The 18,312-nt window shown below is 41.3% G+C and overlaps 1 protein-coding gene across 1 annotated transcript; it reads right to left on the bottom strand.

Annotated features, from left to right (window-relative positions):
* Positions 1-11,303: 11,303 nt before the first annotated feature.
* On the bottom strand, positions 11,304-18,048 carry LOC146036859 (uncharacterized). The gene is made up of 3 exons (XM_083160716.1): positions 14,789-18,048; positions 12,683-14,119; positions 11,304-11,419 (listed from the first exon to the last, which is right to left on the bottom strand). Exons 1-3 carry the CDS (start codon positions 14,934-14,936, stop codon positions 11,304-11,306), a joined length of 1,701 nt encoding a protein of 566 aa, XP_083016842.1. The 5' UTR covers positions 14,937-18,048.
* Positions 18,049-18,312: the final 264 nt, after the last annotated feature.

Here is an 18,312-nt window from a genome sequence, read left to right as displayed (position 1 = left end):
TGTCACGGGCGGCCCCATTGGGCACGATATTCCACTTATAAGATCTTTGATTACCTTTACATCTGCACGTAAATGTATTTGTTGAAACAGTGTATTACCCTACGGCAGGGTATTGTGCGAGGTGCGGCCTATGGTGCCACAGTGACCCCATTGCGCACAATATCACACAGGTGAAACTTTATTTAGAATCTTTGTTCTTAGACTACCAACTGTGCCTGTCTCTTTTGATCCCAATAACGTTTTTTTTTCATTGAATTGCTGCATTGTTTTTCATAGCGGTAATCCACTAACCTCTTTGTGGATAAATAAAACCTTTGATCACCGTCCTAACGTGTGGTGACCATTCTGTGGGGTTGTTTGGGGTATTGTTTCCCTGGGGTGCCTTTGTCCCTCCGCCCTCTGAATTGCAGGCGAGTGAAGCAGGCAGGTCGCAGCCAAGCAGTGCCGAAAGGAGAAGAGGAACACCAGGTAACGGGCACAAACCTGCACGCAGTCTGACAACATCACAGGTGTAGTGAGCTGTTTGATTAGGGAAGACAGGGAGACACTGGGCAATGGGATGGGGGGTCAATGAGAGTATGGACAATGAGCTGGAGAAGGAGCAGAGCATGGGAAGACAGACCTGTTCCTGTTTGTTGCCTGGTCCAGCACATTTGTTCTCACAGCAGCCTATTCCCTGCTGCATTCCCTCTGCACTGCCAGTGCTGTGCTGCTTCTCCTCAGAGGATCAGGCCCTCCAACTGGCAGCTTCTTTTTCAGATTATTCAGGACCTGGCTCCCAGCACGTGCATGGAAGCTCCGCCCCCTACCCCCCTCCCCCTCTACCCAGCTCCCAGCAGCTCCTTCTACTCTCCACATACCTGCCAACAGCAGCAGCTTTGTCCCCCTCTATACGGCTCCTGGCGATGGCAGCATCCATCCCTCCTTCACCTGGCTCTCGGAAGCTCTGTATGCTCCCCTCCAGTGGCTTTGTCCCCACTCATCCAGGCATCTCCTTCCCTGTTCCACTCCACAGCTCCATCCTCCAACCTGCAGCCCACTGCTGTTAATGTGGGTGACAGTGACCCGCAGCCATGGCTGATGGCTGTATAGTAAAGGGGGTTGCTGGCGGCCGTGCAGGCTGCGGGGATAGAATGGCCTAGGCTATACCTTCTGTCAGAGCGGCCAGGTCTGGGACAGTGGCCCCATAGCACCCCCCTGATGGCGGCCCTGGTCCCTAGTTCTAAAGCCCCCCATACACTAGGGTGACGTTAATGAGCAAAGAAGTCCCCCGCAATCCCCCCTTGAGCTGCCTGGGACCCTCCTGGAGAGCAGGCTCTGCTGCGATATATCGTATGCAGTCCTTTCGCATAAGAAAGATAGCATGCGATCCCAGCCAAGCCTGTCGAACAAATCACTTCTGCAGCCTCTGGTGCAATGCGCACAGGTCCGCTCATCACATTGGACCTGCTGTCAATCACATGCGATTTGGATGGTTTTCACTGCTTTTCACTGTAATTACATGAAAAGAGCCTGAATCGTGTATGGCCAGCTTTAGACTGCTGATAATACTGCGTCACATGGAATAGTAACTTTATTTTACCAAACTACTTTAATATTAGTTACTTAACTTGTATTTTAGAAAACAAAAAGAGAACAGAATACTTTTTAGACACTTGTGGAAATATAGTGATAGAAAATAAATAAATTAAAGTAACTTTTTTATTATCATTTTGACAATAGTTTAAATGCTACATAAAATCAATTCTTCATTTTCCAATTTACAAATTAATAAATACAGTATAAACAGTGAACACACGTGGTTTTCAAACATATATAAATATATTTACACAAGGCAACAAATTTTGAGTCCCGCCTGCGGGACTTGTAGTTCGTGTAGATAGGCAGGTGGCTAATGCAGCAATTCTTTCCATGTTACTATAGCACATCTTGCTCCATGTTCTTAGCACGCTCAAACAACTCCATAATTATAGCAGCTGGCACACAACCTTCCCGCAGTATACTGATTGTCCCTGGAAAAGAAAAAGTATGACGATGAGTGTGGTGATGTTCAAATCTATGTTATCAGACAGACTGAGATTTGGAACAGCTTTTTGTATCCATTCCATAGGGTAGATAATATGCATTTAATTAATTGAGGTTCTATAGCTGGTCTGATCATACACATGGGCCCTTATTCAGATCTGATTGCAGTACAAATTTGTTCTCAAAATGGGCAAAACCATGTGCACTGCAGGTGGGGCAGATGTAACATGTGCAGAGAGAGTTATATTTGGGTGGGGTGTGTTGAAACTGAAATGCATTGTAAAAATAATGCAGCCATTATTTACCCTGCACAGAAACAAAATAACTTGAACAAATCTAACTCTCTCAATATATGTTACATCTGCCCCACCTGCATTGCATATGGTTTGGCCCATTTTGAGAACAAATTTGTACTGCCATCAGATCTGAATAAGGGCCTTGGTGCGATTCATGGTTACTTTTGTTTTGATTTGTTTTGTTTTTTCAGCCACACTCGATCCCGATGTGAGCTCCTGTTCAGTCTATATCAAGTAGGAAATAGACTGTGCAGGCAAGACTATGTAGTACAGATGTAGTACAGATTTGTACTATAAAGTTCAAATCGAATGTGTACAATGTCACGATCCAATCAGGATTGAATTGAAAAGGAATCGCACCGTGTGTATACTCTAACAGTGACAGGTTTTCAGAAAGTGTTTAAGATATTTAAGGGCTGTGGAATAAGTATTTACCTTCATCTATTTTGGTGCAGATCACTACAGTTGAACCCACAAGCTCATTGGAATAACCATCGCACAGAATCGCATCCAATTTGTGGTTCAGACGTCTGTAAAAAATGATATTCATAGTGTTATGAATGAACTGTAATGAGAAATGACTGTACAGTGCATTACACATTATAAAATACATAGCACATTTATAATATACAAAGGTTCTACCAAAGCATATTATTAAAAGGAATACTAAAAAGACCGATGTTTACTTTTTTATTTGTTAGTTTTGCCTTAAAACTGATTGCTGATCATCCATTCTTGCCAGTCTGTTTGCAGGCTATTACATTTACCCCAAACGGCTAGAGCGGGGCATTTCTGTATTGATTGTCATTAAAATATTAGAGACCTTTATGCTACAGTCATTTTTAGTTGATTTTGTAAAATTCAATAAAATAAACATGTTTAATAAAATGTTGGATTACAATCACTTTAAAACATGGTATCTTGATAATACAACAAATTAAATGGAAACACCAAGACTGTTTATGGAGCAGTACTTAGTACCAAATAAGTCAGCTCTGGAGAGCGCTGTGTGGAGATGGTGATACTGGGCTAGATTCTCTAGGCTTCAAAAGTGATAAAATAGAGAGTGATAAACAGCCAGCCAGACATCTCGTACCTGACATTTTTCAAACACAGTCTGTGACATGGCAGGTAGGAGCTGATTGGCTGGCTGTTTATCACTCTTCATTTTATTACTTTTGAAGCTTAGAGAATCTGGCCCAGTGTCAGTGACTAAGATGATGACAGGCTGAGAGTAATACAAAGTGAGTCATTAAAGAGAAGTAAACATTACACTATGTAAGAAATTGTGACAGGAGGCAATTACTAGAAAGATCTGGTCAGAGCCAGATTGTTGCCAAGATGATTAATGATTATTTATTCTTCATAATAATTTTATTTTTGTTATAACAGGCTAGTTCAGGCATGTCCAAACTATGGCCCTCCAGTTGTTGTGAAACTACCCATCCCAGCATGCCTTGCCAAAGTTTTAGCATTCCCTAATAGCAAAGTCATGGCAAGGCATGATGGGACTTGTAGTTTCACAACCGCTGGAGGACTATAGTTACACATGCCTGGGCTAGTTCAGTTTGAGATACTGTACATCACTTACGTTATCACATGGTCATGGTGAGTACTATCGCTTTCTCCACTTGGATTGGCAGAGGTGATTGCTAAAGGTCCTGTCATGTCAGTAAGATGGGCTGTGACTGAGTGATCAGGAACTCTGATCATAATGGAGTCTTTGGTTCCAACATAATCATAGGCAGGCCCCACACCTAGAAAACACAGAAAGTATGGTAAAGACACTATTAAGATTCCACCATTAAATTAATATGAATCACAGACTTGGAGGTACATTTACAGTACTAAAGGGCGATTTTGGGCGATTTTGTTTTCTTATTGTTTACTTATTTAATCCCCCCCCCCCCCCCCGAGCTAAAATATACTTTTACTGACAGATAACATTTTATATTCTTTTTTAAATGTTAGTTAATTGTGTTCTAGCCCTGGAAGCTCAACATCGATTATGATCGATTTTAAATCGGTCAACATCGACCAAAAATCCTCCAACACCAACCAAAATTGACCTCAAGTAAATATATCCCTTTAAGTGTAACAATTGTTCCGTTTAAGTTACTGACTACATTAGCAAAGTGCCTACCATCAAACTCATCTCAGCAGTGAAATATCACTGTTAAAATACTGGGAAAGTATATTTTGTCTCTGCTCTCACAAGATGGGACAACTAGCATTTTAAGGATTGTTCAATCATTCATTCATTTGAATAAGGCAGTATTCGAATAAATGCATAGGTAATGTGGCAGAAGTAAGGGCAGGGCAAAACAACAAAAACATATCTGGAAAAGAGATGGGACTATAATAAGAAGCACAGAATTTGGGTACCAGGCTTATAATTGTACTATTTGTAATGACAATGAAGTGACTCATAACCGTGTTGTTAATTCTTTCATCGGTAAGTAGGTTGCTATATGTGCCTATATTGTCCTGTATGTGGGGCAATGGCTCATTTTTTGTGTGTTATACTTCTGACAGGACAATTAACCTCTGTTTATTATGTTCAAGTGTTTGCTAGGTGCCTCTAACTGCAGCAACGTGTGCAATTGCATGGACATTATATTGGAATTATGTTTGTATGCTTTTGCAGTGTACTACCTACATGACCTACCCAATCGTTTCAGCCATTCACCCTTCTTCACAATGCAGCTTATTCCGCCGGGATAGACAGATTCCATGAACCTCCACAAGACAGGACTGAATGGAGGATTTAACACCCGCAGCTGCTCCAAGTTAGATATACAGATGCAGATGGGTTTCTCTGAAGGTCGTTCCTGCAGCACAAGGGGAGATGTAATAACATTATAAATGCAGTACATATTTTATTTCTACTAACTCCTTGTACAATTCAAGAAATATTAACAACTGAAACATAATAATCACAAATTATATATTGGCATTTCACATCATGTTCCTTATGATGTACCATTTATTTTCTACGGTAATAGAGCAAACCAAAATTTTAGCATTTGCCTGAGATAAAATGTTCCAAGAGTGAACTTAACACTCCTCACTGGCCCCTGCTAGTACAATGAAGATAATCTGCCTACTGTTCGCTAGCATGTAAAAAATACTTTACAGTTACAACAAATTGTGTCAGAACTTCCATAAAATTGCAAAAATGTAGGCACAATGCCTCGTTTCAGAGGTGTCACGCTCAGGGGCAGATTTAGGGATGAGGGCGCCCCTAGGCACAACAATAATGCTTGCACCCATCCCCCGCCTAATTGCATTATTTTTATTGATTACTTATAAGCCCTTATTTGATAATAGCCAATATAATGGATTTAAGAGGGAAAATAGTACAGTACAGTGAGTCTTTTGCAGTTATTGGTACATTTTGGGCTGACAGTACTATCAGAGGCATCCAAGTGCCGCCCCCAAACATGTGCCGCCCCTAGGCACGTGCCTCACGTGCCTAATGGGAAATTCAGCTCTGGTCACGCTGTCATGTGGCAAAATTGTGAATGGTCCCTTGTCACAGCTCTGATTATTAGGGGGACATTTTCCAATTCCTGCGTGACCCATATAAATATACTATAGAAAATGTTAAGGCCCCCATACACTATGCAATTTTTGGCCGATTTCATCCGATTTCGGCACTTTGGGCCGATAAATCGGATGAAATCGGCCCAAAATCGCATGTTTGTGACATCTGATCCAATCTGATGCGCGTTCCTGTGCTCATCAGATTGGATCAGGTGGTCGGACCTGCAGAACATAAGATATATCGGAATCTGAGCCATCATGGGCACATCGTGGGTGCTTTTTAGCACCCACGATGTTTCAGATCCGATATATCTATATGTTGAACTCCGGGTACCTCCTGTGCGTGGCCATCCTCCAACCCCCAGTCAGAAGCAGCAGCAGCCGGAGCAGTCACAGGAGCGACGGACACTGACAGGAGAGGATTGCAGAGGGCAGAGGGCGGCAGTGACGCTCTTCTCTGCTTCAATCTGGATGACAGATTCTCTCCCCTGCTGCTGAATGTAGAGCCCGGACCCCCCCTCCCCTGCTGCTGAATGTCGATACGGGCTGTGTAGAGCCCGGACCCCCCCTCCCCTGCTGCTTAATGTCAGTACGGGCTGTGTAGAGCCCGGACCCCCCCTCCCCTGCTGCTGAATGTCAGTACGTTCTGTAGAGCCTGTACCCCGACCTCCCCCTCTCCCCAGCTGCTGAATTCAGACAGTGACCGTAAAAATCATGTAACGGGGTTATGGCTTCTTAGCAGCAATGTACAAACACCATTTATTGTCTAAATTGCATCACTGGTAAGATAACTGGATGTGTGTGTCCTTCCTTGTCTGTCCACCTCCACACTTGTTATAAAATGTGCTGACATCAAGCTATTATATCAGCAGACTGGACTAACATTTGAACTGATTAACCCCTTCACTGATGGGTTAGATGAGTCCCAGTGCTCCCCTCCCCTCTGGTGACCACCCCAGCCCCTCCGCTCCAGCGGTTTTCAGCGGAGCTCCCCTGCCGCTGCGGCCGCTGCCAATCATAGCAGCACACTGAACACCCGAGCGATCCCAAGTCCCCCAGGCTATGCCGAACATCCCCGAGCCTGCCGCCATCTCTCCCGAAGTAATGGCGGCGGCAGGTGAGGGAGGGCACAACAGTGGAGATGGGGAGGGAGCGGCCTAGTGGGGGTTGCTGCTGAGGTGATGCGCTAGTGGTGCACACCTGCGGGCACCACTGGCGCACAACTGTAGATTTGTGGCATGCCTGGAAATTTTCCGGGACTGCACGCTGCGGCACTGCCACTGAAGGGGCTAAAATGCAGAATCTTTTCATTGAATCTTAAAGAAATAAAATATATTAAAAACCCAATGCGAGAAAATAAAACATTGTGTCACCCTGAACTGTAATGTGGCACAGCAAAACTTTTGCAAAACTTTGAGGTCCATTTACTTAGGTGCTCCTGCATGCTGCGATAATTGCATGTGTTTTGGACTACATTGCATTTTATCACATACTATTTGCGATGTAATGTGATCCGAAGCACATGTGCAGCACATACATTTGAACTGTGCTATATGGCCTGGCACTCTCCTCTTCTGAGCAGCTGCCCCGGTGCCCTCAGTGGTGATGAGTACGAGGAAAAGTACAACGGCACTCAGAGGTCTTTTTTTCAAATTTGTATTCAGTGATACAAGCTGCTGACGTTTCGGAACTCTCGCTCCTTTTTTAAAGCATGTAGGTGAGACATGCTTTACTCCAGTAATGGGATCAAAATGTTAATAACAAACAAAACCGTTCCCTCCAGATGACAGTAGCACTGTGGCTATGTATAGTTTGAGGGGGGGGGGGGGGTGGCGGCACAGTACAAAAAGGTGAGTTCAGTGAGTTGTTCGTGTCTCCCGCTGCGGCGCGAATGACGACCCCCCCCCAGCTATATATACATATACCACCATTCTCCTTTTCTCAGAACAGTAATACCTGCAAGGTATAGCACTGTTCAGGCCACTCCCTAGGGCCATCCCATCAGATAAATCTCATGGCACATCCAATTTGCGTCAGATAAATCACGTGATTAATTACATGTGATAAATCACATGTGATTTATCTGACACAAATTGGATGTAAACAATGTCACATCAAGAGTCAAATTGTATGTAGGCCTCCTGGGAAGCTGCCGGGGAAATTCAAGGGAAATCAGATGCAATTTTACAGGTCAGATAAATCTCATAGTGTATGGGGGCCTTAAGTCTCACCTTTATAGTATAAATCCTCTTGATGGCTTCTGGGTGTTTGCAAGAAACAGCCAGTGCATATACTGTGTCTGTTGGAATTCCGCACACACCTCCACTCTCCAGTATGTTCGCTATCGTTCTCAAACCGCTTGTACGATGAGACTGAGGAAGCAGACATGAGCTGGAGACTTCTTCCTTCTCTGGCTCCACTTTCTATGGTAAAATTGATCACAAATTATATTTATGATGATAGTGTCTGAACAGATAATGCTGAGCAGCCTATTTATGTGTACTGTTTCTTATTACACTGCATGTGACATGAGTACATTAACTGTGTTGTGACTACTGAAAATGTCTGTGGTGTAAGCAGCACTAATATGATATATTGTATAGCAACAGTAGCTAATATGGGGATGGTCCAGATCCTGGAGGCTCACAAGGGCTGCTCGAACTTGTAGCTCCCCATAGCTGTAGAGGCATTTTAATAAGCATGGATTGCAGTAAACAGTGAAGATTTCAGCTGTCCATACATCAGAACGATTTCAGGCGATGCATTGTGGGTTTCTTTTGCACAACGTGAGGTGTTTAGGTATGATTCGCAATCCTGCCGGTCGTAAGGTTGAACATCAGATCATGTGCGCTGCACACATGATCTGAAGATGCTACTAATGACTAGTATGCTGGGAGTTGCAGATCTTGCGATAGATCTGTGAAATTACACACATATGATCTATAGTGGACTGGAAAGCTGGCGGGGAAATTGTGACACGATCAGGATCAGATGCTGGTCGTTCCGAAGTATGACCAGCTTTAGATAATGCAATTTTTAGACCATTTTTATCTATAAATAGTTGTATTATTAAAGGTATATTTTTTTTATTTACCTTGAACACTGAAGGCCCAAGTGGAATTAGCTCTTTGTTGAATATACAGTTTGTCAGCGATGCTAATAGGCCGTAGAGACAAATGATGCTAAAGATGGACAGCACCGTTACTAGAGGAGGGAAATAAATAGGTAAGGTCATTCATTTTGCATATTAAAATCAAAGTATTTTAGGCTTATAAGTTTCACACACAGACAAATACAAGAGACAGATCACATGACAAGACACCTGGTACTTGGAAAATTAAGCAACAGGATCATACAGATGATATATCAGATCATATATCTGCTCTCAGCTGTCCCTCATTTCCAGACAGAAATGTATTTATTTTTCAAAACAAACTGTCCAATACAATGGGGCATATGTATTAATGCTTAACAAGAGATAAATGCAGGAGTGATAAAGAGAGACAACGGTCCAGCCAATCAGCTCCTTACTGACTTTTTTCAAACACAGCCTGTAACATGGCTGTTAGCAGGTGATTGGCTGGACGTTTATCTCTCTTTGGGCCTTATTCTGGTCGATGCGTAAATTTCCGAATTCTTTCGGATGGCGTTTTTTAGCCGTCTGCGCATGCGTAGGCAACGCTATGCGCATGTGCCACGCAAGGTCTCCGTACTTGTTCTCACTAATACCTTACAGAAATATGCACCGCATTCACTCGGGAGATATGGGCGTATTATGGGCGTCATTCGGAAGTACACAGGTGCGTAGTTTCAAAGTGGGCTAAACTGGGCGTAAACATTGCCGTACACGAGGGAGTGCACTAATTCTGGTAGGCGTGCATTCGGACTGAACACCGACTGCAAACGAACCAAAAGGCAAGAAATATGCGGTGTCCATAAGCAAGTATTTCTTTGCGGGCACCACTCGGTCATGTGCTAGGCATTCGGATCGCCCAATTAGTACTCCCGCACCTGAACCAATGTCACCTGAACACAATACAATCCACTCCTCTACTCATTACTCATTAATTACACTCTTTTCATTGCTTCAATTGGAAACCTTGCAGCTTAAATGGACCATTACTAAACACACAAATCTATGCTGAAAGCATGGCTGCATTTGTTACACACATTTACACTGCAAGCAATGGACAGAACTTGCTATCACTAATATAAATATACATGTCACTTTTACATTTACCAATAACAGCACACATTTGGGGATCAAAAGATAGTAGTATGTTTTGCAGAAATACACCGCATTGGTGCGTACGGCCATGTTCCCGTCCGTTCTGCAGAATATGTGTGTGTCCACCACACACGCAAGGTTTGGATGTCGTCCGTAAACACGCCGTCTTCTTAAAGTGTGAGTCCGTCCGAATGCGGAGGACCGGTGGGCGTTTCTTTGTACCATGTCCGCACAGCGTAGCGTGCGGACCGCTCAGAAAGAATTCGAAAAATTACGCACCAACCAGAATAACCTCCTTTATCACTCTTGCATTTATCTCTTGTAAAGACTTAATACATCTGCCCCAGTGTATCATATTCAGTATTTTAATGCACTTCTCATTATCTGCTGTTATTTTCTTGGTTTTGTCAGTTAATATTTTAAAAGGAACACCATTTAAAATGCAGACTTATGAGATTAGAAGTATGATCAATGACTTTAGCCTAACAACAAAGTATCTACATTTAAGCTCCACTGCCACACCAATCATAAACATTGTTCTGCTAAAATACTACAAATTGTCTCCCTAAATTATGTTTCCCATTTTGATTTTAACCCAAATCATATCACCCTATTTTGTTTGTTCAAATGACCCCTTATGTTCGCAGTGTTAGTATCAGCTTAAGGGGCGGTTGCTACAAAAGAGGGAAATAGGCCTCCACAGGCTTAAAGCCATTTACACCATCTGCAGAAATCTTGAGACAGTTCTGATGAAACTCGTACGGTTGGGAGCAATGTTCCCTCTAATTTTACGAAGGCTGTGTGCGGCAAAAGATTTTAGCTGTGCAACTTTGGAAGGAAATTTAAATTTTTGTGCGTCAATTATATATCACTGGAAAATGACGTCCAGCATTTGTGTTAACTTTACTTTAAAATGATATTAAACATTTAAACATTCAAAACACAGCACACAATGTAGTTAATGGGTGAAACACAAATTAATTGAGTCCACAACTGCAAAAAGGGACCACTGCTGCTTTGTGCGCTCTGTTGTAATGTCTGTGCGCACACTTGTCGAGTTGTGTGCGCGCGCACGTGCGCACAGCTTAGAGGGAACACTGGTTGGGAGCCACATGATTGCACCACACTGGGCATCATGTGCACATCGGCACCTTTTTGAATTTGTGTTCAAATGTTGACACTTACAGTAAATCAGTCAAAGGAAATACTCAGCACTTACTTTCAAGTTCAAGAGGAAGTCTTTCCAATGTGAAGAGAAGAAAACTGACAATCACAGCCTCCATTATAAGGGTTAGAAGCATCAGGACTGTATTGGCATAAGTTGCTGGATAAAGGGAAATAAACCTTCAAATTTGGCTCATAAAACTGAAACACATTTTGCTTTTCATAGAGAAACATTCTCAGATCCCACCTGCCCCTCCTCCCTATTAAGTCGTTGGGATGTTTATTTTAATGTCATTATATGCTGTGAAATGGAAACACAAGACCCCTCACCAGACAGACAGTATTTTTGCATGGGGCAAGGCTGGAATCATTTAGATCATATTGTCAGCCCTCTTCACCTGCCACTTGGACATTTTTGTAGCATCTGCTGTTGTTATCAGCTGAGAAAGTCGGGGTTTCAATGGACTCCTATAGACAGGAAGTCCGCTATGTGTGCAGAGAATATTACCACCATTATCACAGCTTCACCTAAAATATATTGTGCCTAATACTAATACATAGCCTCAATTTAACATTTAATACAGCTACAAATTATTTTTTTATTGCACTTACCAAAGCCAAATAAAAATATGTTGACTATCAAAAAAGCAATTGCACCAACTGTGAATCCTCCATCATTATTTGTAGCGATTCCTAGCAAAGAACCTAGAAAAAAAAAAAAATTAAATGATGAATATATATATATATATATATATATATATATATATATATATATATATTAGACTTCCTAAATTACAAAGAAAGATGACAGTAATAGTTCTTGCCAATGTTATCTCTGTTATACTCATTATAAATGCTACATAGATTCTAGCAAACTGATTTACACAAAGTTACAGTGAAATGTGAAAACTAAGATTTTTTGTTTTTAAAGGATTTTTTTTTAAGGACTTTTGTAAACTGGCTATTATGGCACATAAAGGAACTGATTTTGTGTATATCGGCCCTTATTCAGATCTGATCACAGTACAAATTTGTTCTCCAAATGAGCAAAACCATGTGCATGGCTGGTGGGGCAGATGTAACATGTGCAGAGAGAGTTACATTTGGGTGGGGTGTGTTGAAACTGAAATCTAAATTGCAGTGTAAAATAAATGCAGCCATTATTTACCCTGCACATAAAAAATATAACTCACACAAATCTAACTCATTCTGCACATGTTACAGCTGCCCCACCTGCAGTGCACATGGTTTTACCCATTTTGAGAAGAAATTTGTACAGTGATCAGATCTGAATAATTGCCATAATCTCAGAATATAAATACTATAGTATTAATTAATTATGCTATGGGCTCTTTATATGCAGAAGAGTCTAATCTGATTTCATTGAAATGTCTATTTTTGCCTGTACTTAATGATTTCTTACCTGCTAAACGCAGCCACACCCATGTAGCCCAGATAGCGGCATAACAAAATGGCAGAACTGAGCCAAATCTTCGACCTCCTTGGACATCAATTCTACAGACGTACAGCTGCATGATAGCACCAGGAATAAGCACCCAAGGAATAGACAGATGTGTTTGGATTGTATTGTTCAGTGAACTCTGGATAGCAGCAAGTGCGGCTAGTCCATTGCAGATGTAGAACAGGGGATCTGAGGACTGGGAGCTGAGATTTTTCTTAATGTCCGATTCCTGCTCAGACTTTTGCATATTTCGTCTGCACCACACCAAGGCATCCTGAAACCTGGCACTTGATATCACTATGTTCCCAATGGGTATTAGTACCTTCTCTGCAATTGAATTAACAAGACTGGAGAATGTTGTATAAAGGGAAACTACAGTAAATATGCTGCAAGTTACTCCAAAGAATATGTAAGCAGCTGCGCTTGGTATCTGCTGGATTGTGGAGATAGTCATGAGGGCAAATGCTGTATTGTGAATCACTTCCAGAATATCTTTATTTAATGATACAAAGCAGAACACAATTGCCGCAGCCAGGAAGAACCAGTCACCAACCATCATCTGTCTGCTATTAGAGACGTTGCCCGGTGTGAGAACAACTGTAACGGTAAACTCTTCCCATGACTTGACCAGCCAGAAGGTACCATGGAAAGCAAATTTGGTAGCATGGTAAACATCATCCCGTAGATAACTGTAGTAGCTAGAACACAACTGAGTAATGACATTGATGCTGATCCATATGGAGCCTATATAGAATGTCTTCATGTATCCAAAGCAGTAGAATGCCATAATAAAAGGAGAAATGGTGTCACACAGGTAACCCAGTGCCATGGGTTCAGCATACTTTGTATTTTTTTTCTTCTCTTCTCCAGCATTTTTTGAGGAGTTGCGATTGCCAGAACCCAACAGCAGGACATTAAAAAGAGCATTACCGAAGCCTGGAAGAACATATTTCTGAGTGATGCCTTTCAGTAGAAGAGCTCCTGCACCATAAAGTCCACATAGCACAATTATTAACTCCAGTACACCAGAGACTACCAGGGCCCAGCGTCCAAACAACCCTATTGCCTCAAAGATCAGTGTGAGTGTTAGGGCCCCAAATACAAAAGGCATAATGTAGTTGACAGTTGCTGAGCAAAAAGCCAGGATGAATGCAATGAAAATATAGGCTACCAACCCGGCCACTGCACCCTCAGTAACAGGAATCTGAGGAAGGGTTGGCACAGCTGTGCTATTGTAGGAAACTGATTCTGAACCCAAAATGATACGAGTTGCCCCGTAGCTGCTCCACAGAGCAGAGAAGGCCAGGAATGCGGTGCCACTTAAATGGTCATACTTTCGAAAGGACAGGAATCCAGCTATGAACTGAGTTACACCTCCAATTAGGATCAGGTGAACACCTGCAATGTTTAAACAAGAAAGAAAATGTTAGATTGTATATGAAATGCTTACTAATTTCTGAAGACTCTCTCATTTAACTTCATAGACTTCATAATCTAGAACCCCTGTTCTAGATTCATTTTGACTGAATATTTGTATTTAAAAGCGGTCTTTTTCAGTGCCAATTTAAAGGCATGGAATCACTTAGGGCATGATTATAATGACAGTATAAATATGATAGTGACCTAAATATGGAAGATGCCTATGCCCAATATCAATGTGACCAAGTCAATCTATGCTGAAAACTAGATAAACTGGATACCGAGTAGAGATGCTCAATCTTTTAATGCCAGTTTGAAATTTGATTTGAAGTCCAGGAGCTGGCGCTCCAAGGTGGGGTGTTTGGCGAGACTGAAGCCACAGTGAGGGAGATTTTTCAATGCTTTGTGATAAAGCAAAGTGGAAAGAGGTGAAGTACCATCCAAACAGCTCAAACGCAGCCTGTAAAAGAACAGGAGCTCATTGATTAATACTTTATCTCTCTCCACTTTCCACCTTCTGCTAAATCTCCCCCAGTGTATGATATCTGTGTAGCCTGGACCATAGATTCAGAGTTACTAGGAAAATGTATTGTACATAACATTTTATTTCTTTCAATTTCATTTGAATAATTCTAGCTGGAACCTTACCTGCAAGGATGTTTTCCACACCTCCAGCAATAATAGAGGTATTAAACAGAGAGAAGTTTTGCATACAAACGAGGAAAGCACTAACAGCATTTGCAAGGAGCCCAAGTACAGCAGGTTCGCTGTAAAATACTGCAGGGAATCCGTCCATGGCAGTATGTTCTATAGAAATGACTTGCTAAAACTGTTCTTCTCCAATATATGTATTCATCCAAATATGTATTCACACAAAATGTCCTGGGGAGAATAAGGTTTGAACAATCAGTTTTACCATAGGCCAGCATTAAATATTAGCATTTAAATAGTAATGTCTTCATGTGTATACATTCAGGAATAAATGCTGTAACAGTAAATATTTTGTATTTGTCAAATGCTTAGTAATTATTTCACAAGCATGGCCCTTTAATTTCATAGTGTTGATATCATTCAAGGGACTGGTAGATGATACCTCCATCACTAGGGATACAGGAGAACTTCTTTACCAGAGAACAATTGCACCTTTGCTTTACCCAATTTTATCCTCATCGGAGCAGAAAAATTACTGTTTTATAATTATTTTTACAGGTCAAAAGATGCAGTTTTCTATTGGCCATACCAGGAACATTATTGTCCTAGTATTTAGGAATATTAATATGGTACAAGACAATCAACAAATAAAGGGAGGCAGTGAGTTCTCTTTCCCACTGAATGTAAAGTTAAAAAGGCCAAACAAAATAAATTATAGTATAAATACTAACACTTATATTACCCTAACAGTAGCCCAAGACCAAGTTGTAACCCAAACATAAGTACTGTATACAGTATATGACATCAAGGCTGTAAACTTTTCTGGAACCCTAAATATTCTCTGATCTATCTACAGAATAATCTTTAGCAGTGGGAACCATCTAACTCACAATATACAGTATGTTGCTCTCAATATCACTCACAACCTCCTAGTTTGGGAAAATATTGCAACAGTTGCATCTGTCATTGTCTGAGTATTGTGAGGAAACTAAGGCCACATTTGCCTGTGACCAATAAAAGTCTTTAAAGGGTTCTTGATCACAAGTGCACCACAATCATGTGTAAAAATAAGGTACAAAATATTGCCATTGCTGGTAATTAAATATAACATTAATATAAAATACTTTCATAAAAACTGAATGAATCTAAACTAAAGGCAGACATACCTACCGGGTTACACAAAACATGTAATTGAACATTGGTCATATATACATAACAATACACTAATAGCAAAGTCCTACCTTCAAATGCAACATGCAGAAATGTATTTTAGATCTGCTTTTCAGGGAACAGCTGATGTGCCCTCTTTAACAGCATCCACTGCTTCTGAGTGAATGTTCTGGAGAGACAGGTTTTATAGTCTCTATTACAATACATACCTCATAGGGTGGAGACTTTCTTAGGTCTTTAGAATTTCCAAAGTATTTTTGTTTCCTGCTGCAGATAACCTTAGCTAGCAATATGGGGGAAATTTACTAATATGAATTCGTAGAAAAAAATCATATTTTCCTAGGAAAATACGAATTTTTTAGGTGTATTCGTATTTTTGGCATTTACTATGCCAAAAATAAAAATATTCGTATTCATATTGATGGGACATTCGTATTTGTATTTACAATGCATACACCATTGTTAGAATATGACAGGAATCACCATTCAAAAGAATGGTGGTTCCTGATTTACTAAGCAGCCATATTGAAAATACGGCTGCTAATTGGCGTGAAACGGCCGCGAATATACATCAGGAAAATACACTTTATTTTCCTGTCGTATTTGGCTTTAGCCTGCACGGATCAGTCAGATACACTTATTCGTATTAGCGGCCGTTTATACGGCCGTTAATATGAATTACTATGACATTGGAGGGTTACAAAGCAGTCGTATATGACTGCTTTGTAAATTCCCCTCCGGAACACGACTTTGCATATGGCTGAAACAGCCGTATGCAGTCGTAGTAAGAATACAAATACGAAAATTTGTATTTGTATTCTTAGTAAATTTCCCCCTATATGTCAGAGACAATACAATGCATTGTAGTTTGATGTGCACAATCACTTGTGATTTTTCTTTATGTACCATAATCTCTCAAGTGGCATTTTGCTTCTCTCTATCAGAAAGCAACTAATATGACAAACTGATTGACACGTACATTTTTCTTATTTTGAATTAATTCAAACACTTTCGAATATCTATGTTTGTTTGTTCTACAGGAAATTAGGTACTGTAAGTATGGTTATATGCTAGTTTTGATTTCAACAAGGCTTTTTTATGTAATAATAAACATCTTAGGTTGAGAAACAAGTGAGGGAATGAAAAAAAAAGTTTCATATTAAAAATAAACCCATCATTGACTCAGCTAATTGTTGTCTCTCCCAGAATAGAACTATACAATTAAAAATAACTCCTGATATCAGTGATATCATGAAATAGCATATTAACATAGTATGAGGAAGTCTCTACTAGAGATATAGGGGGACATTTACCAAAATGGATTCGTAGAAAAAAGGTGTATTCGTAGGCAGAAATACACCTTTTTTTACGAATTTGTATTTTCGGGATTTACAATCCCGAAAATACAACAATTCGTATTCCTAAAGATGGAACATTCGTATTTGTATTTACAAATACGAATGTCTACACCATCGATAGGATACGACAGAAATCACCATTCAAAAGAATGGTGGTTCCTGATGTACTAAGCAGCCGTATTGATAATACGGCTGCTAAGTGGTGTAGAACACCCACACAAATACGACAGGAAAATACACCTTGCTTTCCCTGTCGTATTTGCTTTAAGCCTGCACGGATCAGTCAGATCCGTGCAGGCTTTAGTGTAAAAAAATGGAGAAAAAAAATAAATAAAAAAAAAACCGGCGTGGGGTCCCCCCCCACAGCTGTAACCAGCACCAGGCTGACAGAGCCGGGGCCGGTAATTAAAAATCAGGGATCCCGACACATAGGGGTTCCCCGATTTTTAACAACCAGCCCCAGGCTCCAGGTCCGGGGCTGGTTCCCAAAATACGGGGGACAAAATGACTAGGGGTACCCCGTATTTTAAGAACCAGCCCCAGGCCAAACCAGCCAGCAGGGTAATGTCACAGCCGGGGGACACTTATTATATAAGGTCCCGCAGCCAAAACATTAACCCTACCGACCAGTCAGCCTGGCCAGGGGTCCTGGGGGAGTGGGGACCCCCCCAATGAAGGGGTCCCCCCCCTCCAGGACTTACCTGACCAGGCTGAAGCCTGGTGCTGTCCTCGATGCCCCTGGGCGGTGGGCATCGAGCTGATAGCGGTGTAAAAAAAAGATTAAACTATTGTCTAATACTGGGGCACTATGAGTCCCAGCAAGCCTCCCCCGCAAGCTGGGACTTGGAGAACCACAAGTCCCAGCCTGCGGGGCATTAAAGGGCCCGCTGGGTCTTGTAGTGCCACAGTATTAAAAATAGTACAAAAAAACACACTGACACACACTTAAAATAAAACTTTAATACATACAAAGCCCACACATACTAATACTTC

The sequence above is a fragment of the Crinia signifera genome, chromosome 9 (genome assembly GCF_055691185.1).
Source record: "Crinia signifera chromosome 9, ASM5569118v1, whole genome shotgun sequence".
NCBI classification, from domain to species: Eukaryota; Metazoa; Chordata; class Amphibia; order Anura; family Myobatrachidae; genus Crinia; species Crinia signifera.
Note: the sequence above shows the minus strand (reverse complement) of the source record. Positions and strands in the feature narration are given on the sequence as shown.